This window comes from Centrocercus urophasianus, unplaced genomic scaffold, assembly GCF_019232065.1.
Source record: "Centrocercus urophasianus isolate 14NV4802_14NV808 unplaced genomic scaffold, USGS_Curo_1.0 seq_15, whole genome shotgun sequence".
Lineage (NCBI taxonomy): Eukaryota > Metazoa > Chordata > Aves > Galliformes > Phasianidae > Centrocercus > Centrocercus urophasianus.
In genome coordinates this window covers 36,766,282-36,792,241 of record NW_024884697.1, presented here as the reverse complement: position 1 = coordinate 36,792,241, position 25,960 = coordinate 36,766,282, and the positions used below count along the sequence as shown (strand labels likewise).

The window sequence follows — 25,960 nt, the reverse complement described above, 5'->3', positions numbered from 1 at the left end:
TTAGGTTGTCCAGTTTGAAAGGAAAATCATTTCTGTGAAAAAAGTGGTATTTTGTAAGGATATATTCAACATTGATATGTACATATCAGTCACCCTTTTAAAAAGCTCATTTCCCATATTCCTGCAACACTGACATATCAGAGTGTTTATATTTTTGGATAGCAGGCATTTAGATATCTTTTGCCCATCTCACAAAATATACTCTTAATCTACTTGAAATCTCATTCCCACTCTGATAGGTGCTACATCTGTGTTCTTGTTTCTGCCTCACTTGAAATATGAATGACAGCAGCTAGAGAGGTGACAGCTCCAATACTTTCCAGTTATCTTTAGTTCAAGACAGTTTGCCAAGCAAAGAAGTTCGTGGCTCAAGAAAGGATTTACCTGAGAGATTTCAGTGAATACAGACAGGAAAAACACCCTTTTCAGAGTACGCATCAAATTTGATTAAGCCTGCATGTAGTTTTGACACTTATTATGAAGTTATATTATATATATATTACTTATTATCAAGTTAATAAGGAGCAACCACAATTCCTTAATGTTGTTCTTCCCTGTAAGCAACAGCTGCAGCTGTTAAAGCCATGTCATTCAGTTCCTATCTAGAAGGAAGAAAAGCATCACATGGCAAAGTTGTAATGTGCAAGAGGAACTTTTCTAAACTTATATATGAAATACTCTGCAGAAGTATGAGAATATTACTGAATATCTCATTTTTATATTGGGTAAATTACTTGATCTCATACCTTATTTCTTTAAGTATATAAGTAGTTTCTGGATTGTGACAACAAATGAAGAAGGAAGGAGTCATGCTGGAGCTGAGTGAAAACGACGTGTAAATCATGCACTGAGACACTGCTGAAATGGTGAGAGATTTTCAGTATATGTGCAAGTACATTGCTCACCAACTCATTAGATACTTTTCCTTTTGTGTGCGTATAAAGCCCATGCATGTGTACACACAGCAGCATTGTCACATATTCAGTAAACTGATTCATTACAGCAGTTCAGGGTAATGATTCATCTCGGTATGCCTACTATCTCTGTAGCACTGACCTGAAAGATAGCTGCAAAAATATATCAAAGTGAAGCGTATCTCCTTAACAGAGATACCTTGATTTCGTATGTGACTGGCTCATTTCAGTACTATCTTTGCTTGCTCATCACTCCTCCTCACCACAGGGACTTTCAAGAACTTCGTATCACCAATCTGTTTAAGAATTAAAAAAGGATGCTCCTCGCCTCCTCAAAAAAGCATGCCTGGCTCCAGCATGCTTATCACAATAATGTCTGGACCAGATTTCAGAGTAGTTTCAGAAGATTTAAATAACAAAGTTTGGAAAATAGATGTACAATCTGTAGTAATAATAACATTCAGTACTTGAAATGGGAATATCTTCTCAAATAAAAGTTCTATACTACAGGTAAGTTTCATCTCAATTAATATCACACATTTGAAAAGTAGATGTTAAACCAGTTGATTCATCTCCCCTTGATTGAAGATGTACATTTCTCCAGAGGGTGAGACATTCTACCTTTACACAAACATCTCAGAAAAGTGAAAGGAATTGCCCTCAGGAAGTATTTATCTTTCCAATCTGACTACAATAGAAGCCCAAGCAGCTAGCTCAGACTAGACACCAACCCGGTAGCTGGCTATAACGAGGTAAGATGAGCCATGCTATGACCAGGAGCTCCATACAGTCTTTGAGAACATCTGACCGCCTTGCCTGTGTGTTGTCTGTTCTCAGGCTCCAGCAGAGTCCTCTATGCGTTCCCAGTTTGACAGTTACAACTAATATGGTTTAGTTTTCATTAAATGCAAGAATTACAGGAAAGAATTAACTTTTTCTCAAATGCTCTCTGTTCTGCGCTCCCCACACCAGCCAGACTTCACTGATCTGTGATGCAGGAAAATAGCTAGGGGCACTCTTGAACTTCACTGATATTTTTCTTTAATCCTAAGCTATTTACAGACAGGAAAAAGCAGTCCCAAACAGCCTGTCCCCTGTTCCACATCTTCTGCTCATGCTGACTATTTGTCACACACATGTAGTCCTGACTAAGGAACAGTACTCAGCTATTAAGACCTAATATTAGTAAACTTGAAAAGAAAAAAACATTAAATAAATACAGCATTTCAGAACACTGGACTATACAGATCAAAATCTTTTTTGTATGTATAAGAGGACAGAGAAGGCAAAAAGGGACTGGCAATTAGGATTGCAAGCAGATTTTTACCGTGCTCATTTCTACTGCCAAAAATCATTTATGGGTGGGACAGAAGGAGCCTCAATTTTAATCTTTGGAGCCATGAATGCGAACAATTCTACGCAGAATTTATGAGCTGTTTTACTTATCAGTATTTCCTCAGAGTTTTCACGCAGTCAGATTGATTACCCTTTCCTCATACTGTTTGTGCGTGCTTCAGTTCGGCCATACAGCGCAGAAATGGACATGAGCTACATACTGTACCATACAAGGAAAGTAAAGGCAGTGACATGCCAATCATGGTTATTATTTTTGTTAGAAAACTCAAAAATGATATCACTCATAATAAAAATCCATTTTTTCCAAATACTTAAGCAGCAAGCATAACCTAAATATTTGCAGATTTCTTTTATTATTATTATTATTAATCTAAGTTCCATAGGTCATCTAAATAGACAGAATAAAAGAAAGAAGGGAAAAAAAAAGACAGATGGAAGGAGTCTTATTTTCTTCTTTAATATGCTTGCCTTTCATGAAACAATTTGTCCTGAATGGCTTCAGTGCACAAAGAAGTCTATTTTTTTCTTCATGTATCCATAGTTTATATATCTATAACTTCCAAGAGTAAAAATCTCTGATTAGCAGAAAATACCAGTTGCCTGGCATAAAACAGCTCAGGATAACAAAACAGCTTCATGTTCCCAAAAATAAGGCCTTTGTCCTGGGCCTACAATGTAGTGCATGTATGCATTTTATTTCAAGGATTTTTTTCCCAACATAGTGCTGGAGACTCAGGCACAAGCTACAGCTCTGCACACAACTACCATGATGCTCACAGAATTTGGGGTACAGAGTCCACATGACCCAAGTACATAAGGTATGCCACATCAATACATCCACTGACAGATAAACCAATTTCCCCAATTAGCAGCACTATTAATGGCAGTTTTCCCCCAAGTTTACCTGTAAAACTTCTACAGACAGTTTGGCAGAGAAGTTAATCACATTTCTCAAAAAAAAATAACTTCATTCTATGGCAATGGCTGACAGTTACTAACCAACTTCTGGATGGATTTCTTGAGTTGGAAAAAGATGTCATGCAGAGGTTTTAACTGTATAAACCTTGGAGTTTAGGTATTGACTGAACCTGGAGTACTCCATGAATTAACCTAGGAAGCATTTAAAAATGAACAAAGGTAAAAAAATGAAACCAAGAGATTTCTCTTTTTTCTCCACAGAAAAAAACAGAATACATTTTTGCATAGTTTATTTTACTCATCTACATAATGATGAGATTAGCTATACTTTAGTATAGCATGAGTAACGAGCATGGATTATAGACATAACACCCTCCAAGGCAGAGGTGTAGGTTGTTTGATAAGAAAATATCACTGGTCTGTGGAAGAAGCATTCAGTATCTAAGCCTGAATGGCTTGAAATTCTATCTTGTGATAAGAAATTAAGAATTTTCTAGCCACAATGAGTAGCCCCCATTGAGAAAATGGAGAAACTCCCTCTGATAACATCAACTACACAGCGAGTTCTGATTATGGAAGTATGATTTTGACAAGTTTCCCAAATGAGGCACTGAAAATGATCTAGCTAAATAATATCTCTCTAAAGTTCATTGGGGAGATGATAAAAGCAGAGAGCTGCAGAAGTATACAGATAGGGGGCAACAATATGTAGTTTGTAGAGAAACAGACTCCTCAGTAACTTGAACATCTTTTCCTTCTCTGCATCAGTGACCTCTGCATTGCTGAGGAAGTTCATTTACCAGAGAAACAGGGAAAGCAACTGGGAACAGGTACTGGAGACAGTCTCTGTTCTTTTACTGGGATTTCAAGTTCCTTAGCTGCTGCAGGCCTCTCGCAATATTTAAAAAGAAATGTTCTTGTGACTACTTACGCAAATACAGATATTAATGTGAATAGGGACCTGTATACGAGCATATATACCCACTTCTAATATGAACCACAGATTTGTAATTTTTGAATGGTTTCCATCTACCTAGGATGCACTACTGCTGCCAAAGGGCTAAACCTACATTTATTATCTCTGTGCTGTAAATTTAGAATCACAGAATCCTTAGAGTTGGAAGAGTTGCCATTGCTTTATAACTTGACCAGGATTCATATTCCTTCCTAATTAATTTGGACAAAACATTTGTTTATTTTGTAACCATGTTGTAAATCACTGGTTACTGTGTGCAAAGGTTGTTGAAATCCTGAAAGACATGTATACATCTGAGTGAAAATCACTGTTGAAAATCCTGACTTTACTGTTATTCAAGCTCAAGTTTCTAATGGGAAGTGAAAGAAACATTTGTCCCATTGGACTGAAATATGACCACTATCACTCTGCCTTTGCTGGCATTTATATCAGTATTTCACAATGAGATCTTACCATTTCTCTCACATTAAATGAGATCATCTCTAGTTTTCAGAAGAGAAGGGATCAAATTTTCCATAGATGCAAATATGTCCCTAATCCCCTTGTTTTTAGGGAGTCTGAGTTCTCCAGTGTGTCTTTTGCTGATCTGAATCTCCTGTATTATATTCTTTCTCTGTTGCCAAACTCCCTTTAAGGTTTTTGGTTTTTTGTGGGTTTTTTTGAATGACAGTGTTCGGTCTGACAAACCAATTCCAAATATGCTCACTCTCATGTGCTTCCTTCTTCAAAACTTTGCTTGGTTTGGTTGTACAGGTTCCCTTGGGACTCTACACTTCCCTGCACCATGCCCACGGATGAGGCAGCACAACCCAGACAAATTCTGTATTGACAGTACAGTCAGTAGAGTGCCCCAGGAAGAAAGTCATGATCTACTTTCTGCACATTTTTCTTTTATTCCCCACTCCCATCTGCTAATAGCTTACAGGCTCAAACTCTTGAAAGATTGTGACTGACATAGTCGGCCTGTGCTGGGAGGGCTTCCTTGCCTTCACTCTTCACTGATTCAACCACCAACCTATTGCCAACACCGAGCTGAAGAAACCAAGTTCTCAGTCAAGAGTAGTCAGGGCATGAACGTTTTGCAAACTAGATTGCATTCAAAGATAAGGATGTGGTGATGTTATTGCCTGTAAACAGGGCATCTGACTGTCAGTAAGACATAGTTTATTTACTGAATACTCTGCTTCTTAGGCTTCGGCTAGTAATTCAGAACTCTGCCAGTCTCTAGTGTGATACTACATTGAGGTACAGAAAACAGCAAAGACACTGTTATTCTCCTCTTATCTTTGCTCTGATCACATATTTCCACAGGACAAATGTACGTTGTATATTCAATGGCTTCTACTTGTGTCTTCTTATTACAAACAAGAACTAAGGATGTACATGTTATTAAGCTGTCAGACAGGAAGCTGTTAACATCAGTAACAGATTAGGTGAAAAAAATCAGTTTTCCTAAGGTCATTCAAAGTAACTTCAACAATATTTTTAGAAGTAGCTAATTCGATTATTCCTTTGGTATTAAAAAAATAAGAGGAAATAATACTTAGCTACCAAAAACCTTTACTCTGAAATAATGGCCTTAGTACCATTTTGCACATAAGCTGATTTCAAAGAGGTACGTGATAGAAACCAGAAGTGAAACTAGTTTGTGGCTTCCCATGCTAATCACTAGGCCCTACTCCCTCTCAGAAGCATTTCAAAAGCAAATCTGAACCTGTAGCCTTCAAGCCTTCAGATCTGTGCTGCTCCTTCATGAGAAACAGATTCCCCAGCTCTTCCTTCCAGCATGCTATCTCTGGCGGCTGAGCTGGCCAGCAATGACTAAAGCAGTCAGGCCGATCAGCTGAGGATATTTCTAAGCTCCTTTTGAACTTTTATTTGTTATTTTACATTCTTATTTAATGCCTATTTATTTCCACTACAGAGACATCTTACAGGAAAAAAAAAAAAAATTAAAACAAGAAGGAAAACAGCCTGTTTACTGCATAGTGCTGCCAGTAAATCCCATTGTTGTAGTGGTGAGTAAAAGTCCTGCACCCTGACTTATGTCTTACTCACCCTAAATCATGTATGAGCCATGCAGCTTTTCCTGATTAATGAAAGTGGTCAAATGTTTTACAACACATCTTAGGAAGTCGTCTCTCTGTGCATGACCACTCCGATTACTAAGTCATGATGGTTTTACACATGCCCTGTAAATCAACTCCTGATGCACAACAGGAAGCCTTTACTGCCAAATCTTTTGGAGTTTAACACAGTATCAACATGATACAAAGCCAGGTGTTAAATTCTCAACGGCAGATATTTTGAAATGGAAAACACAGGAGAGGGGTCAGCATCTATTTTTGTTCTACCTTTGCAGATTTGCTGCAATTCATTCACTAATTGGTGAGTTTCACCCTAGCAAAATATTTTAAGCTTGTGATGAGAGACATACAGAATGACAAAATATTTCCACTGGAGTAGGATTGGAAGGGCAGAGCAGTAAAGGAGGCTATGGGAAAATAAACATAACCAAAAAGGTAAGTCAGACCAAATATCAGGCTGAAAGTAGGTTAGGACAATATTAATATTGCACTTGCTTAACTTTTGTTACGTTTTATGCAGTTAGTTCAGAGGCTGGCACCTTCTCACTTTGTATACCCAAAAATACTGTGATCCTGCCCTAATAGCTTTAAAATTCTGCTTCCCTTTGATTTGCTTATTTTCCAACTTGGTTTACACTGAACATACAAAGGAGCCATCAGAAATCTACACATCTTACACAAGGGAATTATTTCTTTGCATTTACCAGACAAAACACTCCACATTCCTTTTCTGAATTTTAAGTAAGTTATGCTATCTTTCAGCCAAAGTTCTGCTGCCAGTAAAAACAAAAAAGCAAGGGTTTTGACCTTAAAAACATCACAGGCAAGTGAAGATTCACACAAAATATTCCACTAGAAGGTTTGAGAATAGATAGATGCTCCCTCCTCTCCCAGCTTAGTCCCCAACCACTCTAGCTGTCAAAAGGCTATTGTTAAAGCATGGGCTTCCTCCAAGACCACATCCTGTGAATCAGGTCAAAGTGAAATACAGAGCTGCTTTAAATGAACTACAATTTGCTTGCTCTGCATGCAAGTGTAAGAAAAGCTACACAAGTCACAAATATTAGTGTACTAGAGAAAGAAGTCAGTGGGCTTAGAAGTCAGTGGGAATGAACACAGAGTTAAAACAACTACATTTCTTTGCAACTGATTTGCCTTCATTATTTTGTAAATGCAAGAATTTCTGCTACAAGGAAGCTAATCAGTATATACAAAAGCAGACATAAGTACTAAAAATATCATCTCTCTTTAAGAAAGGCCTGCTTTTATTTCATAAATATTTATACTTTCTACATCATGTTTAACAAGCGAAAAGCCTATGAGCAGCATTACACACAAGACTTCTCATGAGTGTTATACCACTCTACAAAGGGCACAATATTTGTGCATCTTGAATAAATAGTGTCAAAATCTGTGTTGATCAGATAGATCAAAACCAAAGAACGTGGCTTCTGGAGTAAAATTCCAACTCCACTTTAGACCTGGGCTCAGGCTGATGCCAGCCATTGACATTAGGAGGAAGAAAGAAACAAAACTCTCCTTGTGAAATAAACAGGATAAATAAATAATAATCTGAACACTTCTTTCTTGATTCCTTAGAAAAGACGAAGAGTGGGCTTGTGTTTATGATATGAGGCTGGAAGTCAAGATATGCAGGACCTGAGATTCAAAGTCCTATCACAAAGACCTAGCCCAAGTGTGGGAAAATCATCCATTTCCCCTTAAATCTCCTCTCTCACTCTGTACTGTGGTGATAATATTTTTCCCTTTCTCCCTCACTCTAATACAGCCATATAAATACAGCCTTATATGCTATAGAGCTGTAAGCAACTTCTACTGCATGCACACTACCTGTTGCATTAAGGCCTCAATCTAGTAAAGGTTTCTAGGCTTAAGGTCTGGTTGAAACTGGAAAAAAATCAGAGAGGACATGAGAACATATTTTTACTTAGGGAAAATAATAAGTTTCAGCTGAACTGAATTTCAGTCTTAGTGCTACCTCTTATTGCACTGGGTGCTTTGGGAAGCTCCTGGAACCCAGGGAGCAGTCTGAACAGCCTCCATGAAACAGGACAGGCTGAAAGACTTACTGCAGTGTTCCTGAAGGGATTTTGAAGGATCTTATAGTTCTAAACTAATTGGATTCTTAGGGTTTCCAGGTCCCTTGCACAGAGCTGGGTTTCTGTGTGTGCTTCTACTGTCAGACTTCACAGGTTCTTGAGACTTCAGAGCACTCCAATGCTGACATCCCACATGGTAAGGAATATTTCTGAATGAGAAACTAGCTTGCTGGTTTCTGATGATACCTATTCCTGCTTTCAGGAAACTTAACAGGAACTGCATTTTTTTTCAGAGAAATACCTCTGAAAACACCCATCCTGTGCAATGCCATATTTTGTAGCAAAGATGTCTCCGAAGTGAGTTCTTACATCTCAGTGGCACTGTGAGGCACAGGGCTATCAGCTCAGGCTTCCAGAGTAGCAGTTTCACCATCACACACCTGCATTTAGTGGAATCCGTGAATGAGAAAAGAGACCTTCAGGAGAGTCACCTACTCCTCTGCACAAGAAAGGGTCAGTGTAACCACGCAATGACCAGCAGGTGTACATCTGCTTGGCTTTTTGAATTCTTCAGTGGCAGAGATGGTACACCTTCTGAATATAATGTGTTCCTCTGTTTAACTACTATTAACTGCTGGAAAGCTTCACTGATGCCTAACAAAAACCTCCTGGGGTATAGTATAAGCCCATTATTTTTATGTAGAGACAGAGACCACTTGTCTCCATTTATGGTCATGGAGAACAGATTACCCAGAGGGGCTGCATTTATTAGCTCTGGTGTTGCACCAAGCAAACGTTGCTGGGTTGCGTTGGGATCTGGAGCTCTGCTGCTTTCACACATTCTGGGAGCTGTATGTATACAATCAGGAACACTTCCATTTTCAAGGAAAGAGAATTTTTTAAACTTGTTTGTTCAGGAAATCCCCTGCCAGCTTCCCTAAGCACAGATGCAATACAAAAGAGTAAAAGCAATTGTTTTTTATCAATGCCTTGCGTCAGCTCTCCGTAGCCATTTAATATGAAGTATGCTGAGTTCTAATTTCTTTTATTAGAGAAATATAGAAAAAGAAGTCTAAAGGTAGGCAGAGGTTTTAAACCTGAGTTAGTAAATATCCTCCTACTCATAATCCCAATTAAAAATTATAAACAAAAGGCTCATTTCAACCCACACTCATTACAATTTGCTCATAAATACAAAAGCTTTTAGAGTTATGTACTTGTCTTACTGTTAATTTATCTTAACTAAGTGAAAACGTGTTTGCTACAGATGATCAGAAAATAAACATGTAACAGTAAAGTTGCTTCCAAACTCGTGCAGCACGAGACTCTTAAATCAGTTATAATATAGCATAGTCAGATGGTGCTGAATACACAAAGCACATTAAAGATGCTGTTATCTGTTTGATAAAGCAATAATTCAGACCGCAAGGCAAGAAGCTGAAAATGCTGACAATCTGAACTCCTGCCAGCTGTCCTGGCTTCACTGGGCCAGTGTGAAGTTTAAACACATGCAGTCCCAGGTGTCAGCAGTGCCGACTGAAATTTCTGGCAGCTAGTCAGTGCTTTTGAAACAGTGCTAGCTTCCCAGCACTAGCAGTCACTGTGGGAAGAAGATGGGCGGCCTCTGGCTGCTTCTGCTGTCCTTTTTGTTGCCTTGGCCATAGCACTGTAAATGAAACACTCGGCGCAACGAGCAGCCTCCTTTCTTGCCAACCCACAAGGCAGACATCTCCAATGTACTAGCACTGGGAAAAGGAAGGGTATGACAAAGTGGGGAAATAAACTCATTTATTTATGTTCCCTAGACTAAGTATGTCAAGAAACTTTGTGAAGTTTGGCCCTGTGAGACCAGACAAAAAGGTATCCAAGAATCTGAAAGGTCAAATAGATGTGGGATTGCAACGGATGCCACACTTGGGAGTGCTGGGGAATGGTGGGAAAGGGACACAAAAAAGCTATGGTGTGGAAGGGTTAGTTGAATAAAGACAGAGATATGGAAGTCATTCATGGCACATATCTGGTTTCCAGTGTGCACAGTACTCCCACAGGCACAGTCAGGGAGCTCCACCCATGCAAAGAAAGCAAAAATGTTTGTCTTAAGAACTGTCTTAAGACAGAGGATAGAGGATCCTAGCCGTTCTTCAAGTCTGATATCTGGCAACAGGCAGGAGTTACCACACCACTGATATTCTGCTGACAGTTGATGGGGCAGAAATGAGGGGTTTCCATGCTCATTCCAATGTCCTGATGCAAAAGCACTGGCTGAACGATGCCAACACCAGAAGCCTTCAGATCAATAACGAAACATAGAATTATGACACTAAATGAAACGAACTTCAAGAGCCCTTACAATAGCAGCAGTACATGTTTTTTGCCTAATCACATCAAAGCACTTAGGATTGTTGTGTGGCATTGATGTTAAATTTTATTTTAGATCACTCCAACGTTGCTTTCTTGGTACAACTATACTACAGAGTCTAGTCTTTCAGGGCCATATTCCCCATGTAGAGCGCATCTATTCATTCTCTGTTCTGCTGCTTTACAGACCACTTTCCCAGTCCAGATGCTCAGATTTCAATGCTCTAGAGAAGAAACCGCTCACATGTCTTTCATCAGGTGGACATCATATTCTTTGCCATTACATCCAGAAGACTTGGCAGTAGATCCATTTTTTGAGTTCCCCTGAGATATTCCTGTCTCAAAATTAGATAGTTTAGTGATGAGCTTGGTGTGCTGGACCACTTTTTAAGAGAATGTCCATACATCCTCCGGATGCCAGTATCTCTACAACTCTCTACAAGTACCTGAAAGGAGGTTGTGACGAGGTGGGAGCTGGCTTCCACTTGCACGTAACCAGCGATAGGACTCAAGGAAATGGCTTCAAGTTGCACCAGGGGAGGTTCAGGTTGGATATTATGAAAAATTCCTTCACTGAAAGAGTAGTCAGGTGCTGAAACACACTTCCTAGGGAGGTGGATCAGTCACTGTCCCTGGAGGTGGACAGCTGGACTGGATGATACTGAAGGTCTTTTCCAACCTTGGTAATACTATGGTTCTACAATCTCCATGTTATGAGAATCTTAACATAAACCCTAAAAAAAAAAAATGAAATGATGTATCTATAAGAGTTTTAAGTTTATATACATACATATACTGGGTCAGTTGTAGAACCTAACACTTTCCTTTAAGGTATAAAAATGTTGTAGTCATAACATAAAGACTTGATTTGTAGATACAGAGAAAAATTAGTCTCTGTAGAAGCCTGTAAAGATGTCTACTAGTAGGAAGGAAGAAGATAAAGCAGACAGCAAAGGACAGATAGCACAGAGAAACTGAAAACAGCAACAAAAAAAATGTATGTAAGATAATGTGAGTACAGGAATGAATTAGCTTAGGAAAGAAGGATAAAGTCTTATATTTGAAGTCATATAATCAAAACACTACAATTAATATATTGGATTCAGTCCATAGAAAACTAAGTTGGCAAGCTTAAATGATAGTGCAGTACTCTTGAAATAAGAAAGTTTGATGATGGAAGGAAACTATGGGGAACTTAAAGCACAACACTACAAGGGGTAGCTCTGGGCAGCCAGATCAGAAGCCTGACATGCTCAGCATGGGTGCCAGCTCCCAGCATCTGCTCAGATTTTTGTCAGAGAAGATTTGTGACAATGTCCTTGTTGCCACAGCATCAAATACGCAAGGACTGCTGAAAGAAACTATATTCACCTTGAGTTAAATGTTATTGGTACCAATACTATTCTACAGTACAGCACAAAGTTATCACTTAGTGACCAAAATTAGTTGTTTTTACAAAGAAACTCTAAGTTTCTTTGTTTTAGCCATTTCCACAATATTGATTTTTTTTTTTTTTTTTCATTTGCAATCTGATAATTTTGGTCTCATTATTTTAGCAAGTAGTATGAAAGGAGAGACACAGATTTAAAATACTACTCTATATACAGTTAGAAAAATGTTACAGCAAATATTGGTATTTTCAGATGTGGATTTTCATAAAAACAAAGCACGGTCCTACTAAACAGCAAAACTCCATCTGCTTCAAGGCAAGCCAGCATTTCACCTCACGAATTCAGCAGCTGGATTCTTTTCCTGTGTACATATATAGGAATAAACTTTTGTCTATATGATACTCAGGGAAAAAGAATGTGTTCTGAATGCTTGCGTTCAAATATTTTGCATGACTGTTCACATCATAAGTGCTCATGCAGTCAGCTTAAACATTAGTGGGCTTAGCAAGAAAGCAGATGGACCTACATACCAAAGCACAAATTCTGAACAAAAGTATATTTGAATAAATTACACACAGAATAATTTAATGATTAGCAACTTATCTGCCAATAAAGAAAGAGCACTGAATGTAATCATTCTTTTTTTTTTTTTCCTACTACAGAGTTCTTATTAAAATAATGTCACTTTCACTAAACTCCAAACTGTATCATGTCCACAAAAAGCCTCCAAGACTACATATGCAAAAGCAACAAAATCATGTGAGAAAGGAAAAATGCTTAGGAAAAACAGATCTGATGTTTGCAGCTGTATTCCTAGCCAACCCTGGCAATGAAGTTGTGCGAGAAAGCCAACACAAGTGTCAAAAGTCTCAAACAATCAGGTGCAGTGAGACTGAAGGCCATAGAGGAAACAGCTGGGTGGCAATGACATACTGTATTGACATATATAACACAAATTTATCTTGGGGTCCTTAGCACTTATAGATAGCAAGAGGATGTGTCAGAGAGCGTGTCAATCCAACTGCCTTTCAGACACAAAGCTGGTGATCCACAGAGCAGGATGTGTAAAATGCAGAAGAAAGCAAAGCTAAAGCCTGCAATCCAGCAGACAAGGGCAAACGTTAACCAGATGATTAATTCATAAGCTCCACCATCTTCTGCAGATAGATATTCATCATCTTACCCTCAAAAAACAGTGCTGTTTTATACCCAGTGATATAACATAAGCATACAAGCAGTATACTATAGAAGAAGATTATACTCTCATATAGAAACTCTGGCTAGGTATTTACAACATTTTGACTTAAAGACCTTTTATCTGATCACTGTTGTAATGGAAATGCTCCTAAAGTACACCATTGTATACTATAGAACCATGTAGGAATGTCCTTGCTAACCAACAAAAAAAATCAAAGGACTATGGGCTCTTACAAATAGTCAAGTTTTAGAACACTGATATGTGGAATCTGCATCCACGCAACAAACCTGAAGTGACCTTCATCCTAACAACTCATTCAAATTTGTGCTTGAACTACTTAGATATTTTAGACATGCTCCTAAGGAGACCAGGCAATGGGAAACAGGAGGCAGGAATCCACAGCACTGATGAATGAAAATATCATTCAGTAATTTAGGATGATATTCAAGTTTATTAGTGACAAAAGCCTAAAATCAACTTGATCATAGCCACTCACTTTATTATGCAAATTCTGTTGCCAAAATGCTTCATGAAATTAACTCAATAAGTGAATAAAAGAACATTCTTCAAAAAAATGTACTTGGGAAAAAACTGAACAAGGACATCCACCAAGCTTTGCTGGAAATGTCAAGACTTTATAAAAGGGAATACAAAAAAGCTGCAGAAGTTAGTCAACCCATCTATAAATCTAGGCAGACAGGGGAGGTTTTCAGACCAGCATGTGCATAAACCATCTTTAAGGGTCATATTCTAAATGTGCTCAGCTGCCTCCATTGAGAAGAGAGAGATGGATCTCACACCTAGCAGGACTTTTTTTTTTCCAAATAACAGCCTCTAAGTGCAAAAGCATAGTCAAACCAAAGAAACCTGAAATTCTCAAACTCAGGTTTGAGAACCACTTGGGTCCACACAGTCTGTTACTTTACTCACCAGTACTTCAGCAGTACTCAGGACCAGATGCCATGGAAGTAAATGCGGATCACCAGAGGAACTGACTCCCATTAAGTCTCATGCTAATCACTAATAGATCCTAAGCTGTTTAAATACTGAAACAAGATGTTCTACCTATCTCTACAATTTTTTCAAAGAATCAGGAAATACAGTTCTCAGCAGGCAATGCTATCTTTTTTTTCCCCTGAACATAGTACTTGAAAATCTAAAATACTTTTCATGCAATACTCACTAAAGAACACCATCAAAGAGAAAACAGAAGGAATCTTTTCCATTAAAGATAAATGAGTAAGCAGGAATTACATTGTGCTGAAAAGTTTTATTCTTATCTTCATGTTGCAGTCATGTCATAGAAAAGGATTGTTCATCATTTCTGGAAATCAAGAAATGAACAGTCTAGTCTCTGTATATTGGACATCTTTGATATCATCAAAACATCATTTGAAAGGCAGGGAATAAAGTGACAAAGAGAACTCCAAGAGAAAAATTAAGTGACATGACCAAAATCCCGTGGGAAAATGTGGCAGGGATTAAAAAGGAAACCAAATGTTCAGAATCCCAACCCTTTGCTTCACCACAAAACCAACTTTCTTCTTGAATACTGAATTAACTCAGTAACTAAAAACAAGGGAAAACCAAGTACATACATTACATCTATCTTACTACTGTAACAGCTCTGATTACACTCAAGTGTCCTTAAATTAAATATGAAGCAACTACAAATACATGTTTAATCACAGTTTGGTCATCAGTTCCACAAACCAAAAGTACTAGGAAAGCATGAGTGGTTTTTTAAATTATCAAGCAAGAATCCAAAAGTACTCCTTTACAAAAGAAAAACTATATGAGCAGTCTAAAAATGCTAAGGAATCTTAATTAAGAAAAACTTCTTAAAAAAATTTTAATCACAATGAATCAGAGCTAGATGAAGTCTAGGAAGAAGTTCTGTGCAGAAGCGAAAAAACACAGGTACTTTTCACTGGGAAGCTGCTATTCAGGTTCTGCAGCAAGAATATCCAGATCATTTGAAAAGTGAAAAGAAAATCAATTAGTCTTTCTGAAGGAGTCTCCCTGTGGGCATACGTGTGGGTGTGAGATCTCTTTATAAATTTCATAATATCATGTGAAGCAGCCAAGATTTATTATTATTATTATTATTATTTTTTTTTTTTTTTAAGTGCAGTCATGTCATTGCTCTGTTTATGGGATGCTGGGACGATTTTTTTCTACTTGTGATTCTACTGATCTTTATCAGATTGTTCTGTGAAATTTATTCTATCATTAACTTAACATTAATATTTCAAAAACAGAATATTTATTCAAATGACAGCACTGAGCAAACAAAATTTACAAGGCTGCTATATAAGTTCACTGCTGACAGCAAAAGTCTATCTTTTACCCAATCACACCAGAGCTGTGCAGGCAGTCAGTTTCTATCAGACTTTGCCCAAGCAAATTAACATTTTTTGAGAATTCAGATGTGCAGGAAAAGTTTCCAACTAACCTTGCTATCTTCCAGCTCCTGGGTTTTCCCTTGAAGCGCTCTCCTCTCTCCAAAATCACAGGTTGACTTTAAGGTGAGCTGACAAGACAGCATCGAGCTCTCTGCCCCGGTAAGCTCCAAGGACTTTGGTGAGTAGTGCTGCGTGCCGGTGGGGCCAAGGTTTGGTATCGGGAGGGCAGTATGAACAGGCTTTGACCCTACGGCTGGCTGTCTTAGCTTGGAGGCAACCCCAAGCACAGGCATGGCTTCTCTAAAAGTATCTTCTTTCTGCCAAAGAAAATGCTCCTGACCTCAGTCTGGTAGACTCCAGATTCAGCAATTCCGAACAAATACTTTAAACAAAAGTAGCAGTCATCTTTGCAAAAAGTCCTTAAAACAATAGTATTATGAGTTTCACAAGGAAGCAAAACTTCTCCTTCATCTCTGCCTTCTCCCTCACAGACACTCACACGCGCTGCTCAGTGAGTCAGTGACTCTGTAAGACTAAACACTCCTTTGGGGCGTGAACTTTTCTTGAAGGTAACTGCCACAAAGCTGCCTGCCTGGGATTAAAGAACTCGTAAATTTGCTTTCTCTTCTTCCTACAGCATTCCAGGTCTGCACGTTAAGTGAATGAAGGACGGGAGAGAAGGAGGCAGAGAGGAGATGAAATCTCCCTGTACTCCAACTGTCAAAACAGCTCTGAGACCACAACACTGGAAGCAGAGACCTCTTCCTGACTGCATAAATAACCAGCCCACAGCTTAAAAAAAAAAAAAAGCAAGCCTCTTTTTTTCTGATGAAAAAAAAAAAAAGACCTGAGCGGTGGCCAAAGCAAACAGCTGTTGGAAGAGTTTTTATCCCGGAAATAATCTCAGCAATGAAGCTGTTTGTCTGATTCCTGGCTATTTTTCACTGCTGACAACCATGAGCTAGAGTGTTTCATTCCCTGTTCCTCCCGTGAAATCAGGTTAAAATCGTGCAAGAGCATGGCTAGGAACAGACGCTGAATCACAGTGTGGGGAACGTCTGCCTGTGCTATGAAAAATCCATACAAAAACACAGAGCAGGATATAGGAAAATCACGAGCATTGTTAGGAGATTTAGTCAATACAGCTTTTCAGGGCACTTTTTTTTCTTCCTTTCTCGGTGGTGGTACTAACGTCATCTACTCAGTTTTAACACTTCCCTTTCTAAAAGCATTTAAAGCTCCATGAATTGCATGTCCAATGCATCGCTTCTGCTTGTTGATCATAGACATATTCTTTCTGGCAACCTTAAATCCTTATACAGGGAAACACACAGCAGATAGGCAGACAGAGCAAGCCATAAAATGAATTGCAATAGACAGTACAAATTGCTGAGCAGCATAAACGCTTGCTTAAAAGGACAACTGTAGATTCCTTTGAGTACCTACAGCAGGGAAACACATTTTAAACTGTGATGTAAGGGAAAAAAAAACCTGCACAAAAATGACACATCATTAAGCTCCTAAGGGATGTTATCACCCACACCACGGGCAAAAATATTCCATGCTTTTACTGGTATCTCTTCCAAAATAAAACACAGATACCTGAATGCTATTCTGCCACTGTACTCTACATGGTGTTAAGCTGCTCTACCTGAATAGCGGATACTCTTCACACTAAGATGTAAGCTCAGAGAAAAATAAGGGTCTTGAGGATGCAAGCTGAGGATGGCAAGAGTTACAAAAAGCATTTAAAACAAAACCGTATAGACAAGAAGCAGACTAGAAGGAAACTCCTAGGCCACCTTCTGAAATTATTTTGCATTATAAAAGTACATTTCCTCACAATTTCCTCACACAGTATTTTCTTCGACCTTTCATTTAAAAGATCATGATGATATATTAATTATGAATTCAATATTGTATATTGACTATCCATTCATGCTTTGAGTTTAAAGGAATAAGTCTGACCTCGTTTAATGATCTCCTTAGTTTTGCAGTGTGTACACAGAGAATCAGCAAAACCTATTTCAGCATCCTCTGCTTAGCAATGAGCTTTACAGAAGACTGCACAGAGATACCTTCACTCCATTTTGGACAATTTCAGTTCACTGCATCCAACACTCTTCTCAATGGACAGAATATTCTCGTTCCAAGTAGTGTTACAGGTCTTGTGCAGAGCAAAAGGGAAAAAAGCTCCTTTTGCGGTCTGCATTTGTTCTCCAGCACCATAAAGCACTGTAGCTTAAGTTTCTCAGACACAACTGTTAACGCTTTAGAAAGGGCACATATGCAAAGGCTGAAGTGGACCACAGGAAAAGAGGGATTTATCTGATGCAAGGTTTGAGGAGATGAAAAATCCTCATGAGGACCGCTGACCAGTGATCAAGACAAAGAATAAACTAGAGTCATAAGACAGATACTTTCTTAAATAGAACTTTGCCAAAAAAATGCAATTGAATCTTATTACTTCTCAGGGTTATAATTTTACAAAGTAATGTATTATGGCAATCTTGCTGCTCTTCTTTTGAATATGAATGATGAGGTCATGATACCCACAGTCTCTTTTGCAACCCATTTTCCCAGCACAGAAACCCTAGAAGTAATAAGCAAGCTAGCTTACCAGGAGAGAGTCATCTGCAACGCATAACCAAAAGGGTTTGGAAACAATGATGTGAAGCTGGTGCTATTTTTTCAAGGAAATTATTACTCTTTCAAAATAATCATCAATTATAGTAGGATTACCAGGTCACTGCCATCAGCTTCAAAATCCCATTTTTCAAGATCTTTGGCAACAACGTAAACCTGAATTGCTTCTGATCTGCAAAGATATTAATCAAAATCTACAAGATTATTTGCAAGAATCATTCCTGATTTCTACAAGGTAATGGAGGAAAACAGTAGCAATACTCTATAGGTAAGAATGCATTTACAGGCCTAGTTACAAGACTAGTCTTTTGTTCTCCCTCATTCTAATTCTCAGTAAAAGATAAGAAACAAACATCTGTTGTCCTTAGAGACCACTTACCCACATTTTTCACTAGAAAAGATTTGCATACCTCATGATTACTGTGGATTTTATGAAGAATGTCAGGGGAAAAGAATATTTAACAACTAAGTTTCAGCTGTGGTTTCCATGTGAACCATGAAGCAGAGCACAGAGCGCCTGTGGACAAAGTGCCCCAAGTGGTACCAGGTGCAGGCAATATCAATGAAGCTGGATAGAAGAGGGACAACATCTCAGGCAGAAAGTGTCTGCACTGCTCTGAGAAGTGCCCTTGAGGTACTGTAAAGGGATGAACTCTTGGAAAACTGTGGATGTAGGAGCTGCAAAGATCACCATTGGGAATTATGATGGTAATGTGAATTTAGTGGGATTGTTCATGGTAGCTCTGAAGTGGGGAGCTAGGAGACCAGCAAGCCAGGCTGCTATAGAGAATCCAAAAACAGAAGAAAGATGGTTTATCTATCTGTGAATGGTGCCTGAAAGGAAAGAAGGCCTGCCTATGAGAAATCAGGGGTAGAAATGTTGCTGGAAGTGGCTATGAGCCGGGACTATGTGAAATAAAAACCAGCACCAGATTATTGGACTAACTGGCATGAAAGGCAGTAGCACTGCTGGCAGGATAAAGAAAATACAGAGTAGAAAGACATGACAGATACAAACAAGAAGAAAATATCTTGGTTGTGTGAAGCAGATAGGGAAGACAAATAAGCGAGGCTAAACACACAGAGGACTTGCAGGTTTATCATTTACCCACTTAGATATTTATCAGCTTAGATACCCTCAGGCCAGGCAGGTACAGGACTCTATCTAGTCTCAGGATGCAGGATATGCAGAGATTATGACTGAAACCCAGACACAAGTGAAATGAAGTTTTGCAGGAAAGTTTAGAAAGTTATGAGGAAGCTAGAAGACATCTGAGCTTTGGAAGTAAAGTGAGAGCAAGATTTCAAGTGGTATGTTAAACGAGAAGATAAAAATTAGGAGAAACCTAAATATGAGAAAACAGAGCTAAGGTCATGATGTAAACCTTTGAAGTCTTGTCAACAGCAGTGGTAGTTCCAGTGAGATACTGCAGGCAAAACTACTTCTTTCTCTCTAATAAAGATCAAAAGTGATGTCTATATGGCCAAGAAGTACAACTTTAGAAGTATCAAGCAATCAAATGTTTTAACAATAATTACTAAAAATTTGAGTTAAATAAATGACATGTACTTCAGAGGAAGACAGTATGTGTGCATTGAGTATAATTCCTATGTCCCTATAGTATTTATTTCATACAACACCTGAAACCCAAGTAACCTCGTAAAATAAGGTATCTGGTAGTCGTATTATTAACGTGAATTTTTGTTCTAAAGACTTAATATGAATAATTATTTACAATACAACACTTCAACATAAATTTTCTTTCCCTCATCGTATCTGATACCAGAGCCCCATGAAGGCTGCTCCCCTCTCTAACCACAGTTCTCAGACAAACTGCTTGTATGAACTGAGCAGACAGCTGGCAATGTCTCCCAGACCACAGGAAATATCAAGAGAGGGGACACCTGCCTCAAAAGTGGAGCCAAGAGATTTGTTTGCTCCTTCTGGTCTATGATCTTCAACAAGGAAGCTGTTGCATGTGTCCTGGGTCAAACAGGAAATGTCAGGGGTCCAGAGACTGCTGAGGTCTGTTCTGAGCCATTTCCCTACTTCATCCCACTGGTTCAACAGCTGTGTCTATAGCTTACAAGAGCCAGGCTGACTTCTGAAAGAGTTTGAATGTGATGATACAATCACCCTATTTTGTGAGTACTGATTTCAGGTTGAGAAGACAGTTTTTCTCCAGTTAGAAACAGCTGGGGAGAGAACTCTTGGAAGCAATTATAGTACCTTTGAAAAAGAAACCAAATTTAAAATATTATATACAAATATAAATAAATATTTATAGAAATATTTTGATATATTTAATAACATATAAAAAATGTTAATACAATAATGCTGACCTAAAGTAAGAAACATGCCATAATTGGTGTAATAAGGTATTTTCAATCTATCAGATAACGATGAGATAAATTATCCAGCCCTTACTCATGTTCAGACCATAATCCTACCTACACTGCAGTGCTTTTTACAAGAGTTAGGCAATTCTATAGTCTAAAAGTAAGCCATGTAACAAGTATTTAATCCTATCTGTGTGTAATGCTACTGAATAAAATGCTGTTGTTTTTCTTAACAGTTTGGAATTCCAAGAGATATATAATCCGAAACCCAGTTATAGTCACTGAAAAAGGTGCATCCGGCTTCCTAAAGGAAATCCTTCTGCTTTGGCTGAATGTTTGGGGAAGTCTTTCAAAGAGGACAACTTTTAAATAAGGATATCTATTTATCCTCTGAGTAATTTGGCCCTTCAAAGACCAAGGAGTTACTGGTTTTGAACCATTACTGATGTGAGTGACCAGATCTTTTGCAATTCCTTTGTAATTTTGTAATTCTTCTGCTTTACATTTGCAGTATCTTCCCTCAGGTGGTTTCAGACATTTATACACATACATTATATGTCCATGTAAAGTGCATTAAAATCTTGCGAAGTGCACGCATGAAGTTAAATGACCTTCTAAGGACTACATGGGAAGTCAATACTCTCTTTGTCAAGTAGAGATTTTTTTTGGCTTATGCGTATGTGTGGGTTAAAAACGATAATTATTTCTCTGTTGCTATGCACTGCATTTAATCATGGAGTGTTTGGCTCAAAGGAATCAAGCTTAAATACTAACGGATTGGGAAATGTAAACAAAAATGTTGAAAGAATAAGAAAGGGCTAATATGCTATGTAAGTATTTACATACTGACCTACTGACTATCCCATATGGCCAGCTGGTAAAGCTTAATGAAAACATCAGCCATCCTCTTTGGGAGGTGGAAGAGGGCAAAATAAAATAAAACAAAGGCAATCTATTTGTTCATTTGTTTCTTTCTAAGTAAATGAAGCAAATAACAAAAGCTGCTTACTCCCAAAACTGCTGTTAACTATGGCTAATAAGGTAACCCTCCATTAACATCACTCTGCATAAGCTAGTCTAATGGATTACATTCATTGTATGAATCAAAGTGCTAGGTTTTCCTTTCTCTCTTCCTTGTGTCCTCAGTTTGCCATTTACAAACTCCAGGCAGCAATGCCCACAGCAGGCACACTGACTTCTCCAGCATCCGTTTGGCAGGTTTCTTTTGTCTCTTTCAATGCTCCTTGTTTTTCCCATGGAGTTTTCTATTTCTGAAGATATCTCTATCTTCTGACTTTGTATCTCTATCTCCATCTTCTGACTTTGTATCATCTTTGGTGCACTGCGGTGAGTTATAGATTCCAACGTTTGCATGCCTGGCATCATTATTTCTTAGAACATTACAGGTTCATAACTTCACTGTCATGTTGCCAAAGTAGTGTTTTTGTCAATTCTAAGGGCGTTTAGGAGTACTCCAACTCAGTCTAGAGTTACTGGAGAAATGTCTAAGGCAAACAATACAAAAGCAGATATTTCTAGAACTTAGGATTAAGTTTGTGGGTTAATCAAAGCCGTTCTGATTCAATACTCAATGTGAGCTCTCCAGAATTTTCATTCAACATTCCTTTACAACATAAACTTACTGTGAAATTTTCAAACAAACTGTAAAAAAACAAACAAACAAAAAAACCCAACAACAACAACTTGTTAAGGTAAAGCAATGAAGACTAAACAGGAATCTGCTAATTATCTAACATCAGGGAGCTGGCAAGAGTGAAAATATGCTTTTACCTGCTAGAAAGGGAAACTTGCCTCTTACAAGCGCAACAGTTCTGATAGAGGGTTTTAAAGTCATGCAACGTAGCTATGCTGGCATTCAGTCCAGGATTTAAGTAAAAAACTGTTGCATAAGGTTCTCATTGGTCCATTAAAAAGAAAAAAGAAAAAAAAAAACACCTTAAAAAAACCTTAAAAACATCTGCTACAGTCATGAGCAGATTCTTGGCCAACTGCGGCAACAACAGTGGCTTTGAAGTCTATCAGCTTCGCTATCACCAGCAGACACCCCTGCAGTCAATGGAAATTACCATAGAGAGAGAGTTTGGGGGATAGAAGAGAAGTTTCTTTGCTAGAAATGGATGTAGATAACAGTGAAAAAAAGAGGATTTTTTTTGTTTTAATAATCATGAAAATGGTTGGGAGTGAAAGGTTAGGAATACGTGTTTCCAGAAAACAGAAGATATGTTAATACTTAAAGAATATTTCTTAAAAACAAAGACGGATAGATTTTCAGGTACTGGCTTTGATATTTGACCTTAAACAAGTGTGAACTGCTCTGCAGCTGGAGAAGCACTACTAATTCACAATCTGCTGTCTACTTCCTTCTTTCTTTTAGACTGGTAATTTAATGTTGGCTTGTATCACCCACAATTTATAATGTCTACTGTGCTAGTTATACCATCTCTCCTCATCTGCCTCTTCATATCTTGATCTAAGGTGCAACCATTGCTTAATATTGTCTGTTAGTTCTCACTGCTTATCAGCATGGGTGAATGATCCAAGACATGTTTTTGATTTCCTGCTACTACTTCTTGCTCTCTTTGCAGACAGCCACAGTATTTTTTTTTAATCAAGTAAGCCTCCTTACACTACTACATCATTTTAATTTCGTTTAACTACATACATACTTCATATTTACCTGCATTCCCTATTATTTGCCATAATTAGGAAGCTACTGGCAACAGTGCTTAGTATGGATGCACACTGTAGTTCTTAGTGAAGTCTCGCAAGATCATAATATCAGCCTCCCTGCCACCCTTCCCATTGAAATTTGGTGTTTACTTTACTCTGGCACTGGATGGATATCCTAGAAAAATTGTTACTCCCCATGTGCTTCTGTTTCCACACACTTTTTCTGCATGTCTTCTACAGCAAACAGTCAGAAGCAGTGTACTGAGTAATTCATCTTTGCTATTACCTAACACTCAAATTCTTAGATGAAGACCAAATATCATGAAGTATTTTGAAGTCACACTAGGACTTTTTTTTTGGTAAGCAGACATGATCTCTGCCATGTCTTTCTGCCATGTCTCATGTCTTTGGATTATAGGCCTACTGTGATCAACTACTTATGATAATGCTACACAGAGTCCACATTTTTTAGCAGCATATCTTCACTAGGGTTCATCACCATACTCACTGTTGCTTCCTACCTCTTAGCTTGTGCTTTGCTAGCTTGGAGCTCTTACAGAGAGGTCACTCCTCTCTATCTGCATTATATTAATATGAAAGAAAAACCTTGACCACATACATTTTGGCTATATGAGAGTGTTCTTCTTTTTCAAATAAATATAGGTCCAATGCACACACTGAAATCACAACTGTCTGCTTTTATCTCCTGTTGGCCATATGTGAACATTTCCTACATTTAGCCTTGAAAGCTTGTGCTTTACTCTGTTCTGCTGTGATCAGAGCGTGCTCCAGGCTAAATGCTGAAATGAATCCTGCATGTCTCTAGACCATCTAGACCAAACCTTCCAGTTTTGTGATCAATAGGTGTCAAGGTTGAACTGCTGTTTCTTGTTATCACAAACCTCCCACCTATACCACATCATATACCTTGTGCCATCTCAACAGAAATCTGATTGTACAGTACAATAGCAACTTTTCAGGTCAGCAAACTATTTCCTCAACTCCACTCTGTATATAGATACATAATTTTATCTTCTGTGTCTATCTTTATGTACATATGAGAACATATGTTTAACATGTCTGACAGTCATTAATGCCCTTTGAGCAATTCACCTGGGTTGTTTTATCTTTCACAAAAAGAAAGAAATACCCAATAGCACACAGCTGTCAAAAATAACTTTGAATCCTGCAGATGTTGGATGCTTCCTTCCTGCTTCTCAGCATACTGAGGAGAAATATTACCTTACAGATGTGGCATGTAAAAAAACTGGAGGTTATCATTATTTATTATATTGGACTTACCTTCAAGTAAGCAAGAAAAGTACTGGATGAGAGATAAATGATAAAGCTCCTCTCCCAGCTTTCATCCATCAGCAAAGCTTTTAGAACTGACATATGTAACAAGCATATGGCAGCCATAAAAGCAACATCAGCATTCACAAATTAAAAAAATAAAATAGCCAAAATAATTTTATTCCACCTACAATAAGCCTAGGATGAACTACGAACAAAGCAGAGTTTTATCAAAGCCAGAAGGGAGACTGAACTGGTTACTAAGCTGGAGCAGCCAGTTAGTAGGTACTAGCTAAAAACTAGCAAACACTAAGTTAACAGCCCCCAGTGAACAGGTCAGCAGTACCATACACACTTTCCACAGTGACAAAGTCAGAGACCATTATGTACAGAAAATGTCTTTCATTAAAAATTCTTTTAGCATCACAGCCAACAATAACTTTGTTGACAGACACGGAAAGGTTTTCAGTAGGTACAAAACTGCATAATTACAGGTACGTCATTAACACAAGTGTGAGCCACACCAGTAAAGCCTCACTCTACATTTAGAAAAGGTATAACTAGATGCCATACATTATTCAGTTATTGTTTTCTTTTACTCTCTTTGAAAGTCTTATTTTTCATTCCATTCCCTTCCCTGCACCCAGTGAGAGAATCTTCTTCAGAATAAGAACAAGATGTGTAGGCTGTGTTTATTTTCTTTTCAGAAACCATCACAGCACAGCACAGTACAAACCACCTGAGCACTGCTGGGATCTGTCACTAGTAGAGTATTCAAAAGTGGAACCTGACAACTTGTCAAAAGATTCCATTTTTTTCTGAAACCTGCTTTAATTTGGGAAAGACCTCTCTTCTTCCAGATCATTATGGGATCATAATATGGGATTTTGATTCTGTCTTTTTCCTGTCGTTTTTCTATGATTGTTCCCTGATCACTCACCCTTTGCAAGTCTCTGTTTACTCTCTCAGGCTATAAGCCAGCAACTTTTTATTTTATTTCCCAGCTTTCTTTTGGTCTTCTGTGGAGCTTCATGACTCTGCTATGAGTACTTCCCCCTGCCCTAGGCAATAAAGCTGAATCAGTCTAATACCTGGTGCCATGGGATACTACATGGGTTACTGAACAGAACTGAATGCTAGCCTCAGTGTCTTAGCTAAAGACAAAGAGAGATACATAACGCACAGTCTGGTATTTGACCTGAAAAAGGTTTCTTTCTGTGATTAGAATTTGAGTTCCAGGCAAGTTAACTTCTGGCCAAATTGATTTTCCCACCCTTACAGAACTGAACTCTGTTCCTTGTTATACGAGTGTAAATCTGCAGCAAAA

General features: G+C 38.3%; 1 protein-coding gene across 4 annotated transcripts in view; it reads right to left on the bottom strand.

Annotated features, from left to right (window-relative positions):
* The window catches only part of NAV3 (neuron navigator 3), a 252,315-nt gene extending 236,119 nt beyond the window's left edge, over positions 1 to 16,196 (bottom strand). For all 4 annotated transcript variants that reach the window (XM_042815979.1, XM_042815980.1, XM_042815983.1 and 1 more), the window contains exon 1: positions 15,714 to 16,196. In XM_042815979.1, the coding sequence (XP_042671913.1) occupies positions 15,714 to 15,956 (243 nt within the window). In that variant the 5' untranslated portion in view covers positions 15,957 to 16,196. The remainder of the gene's footprint in view (positions 1 to 15,713) is intronic.
* Between the last annotated feature and the right edge of the window lie 9,764 nt (positions 16,197 to 25,960).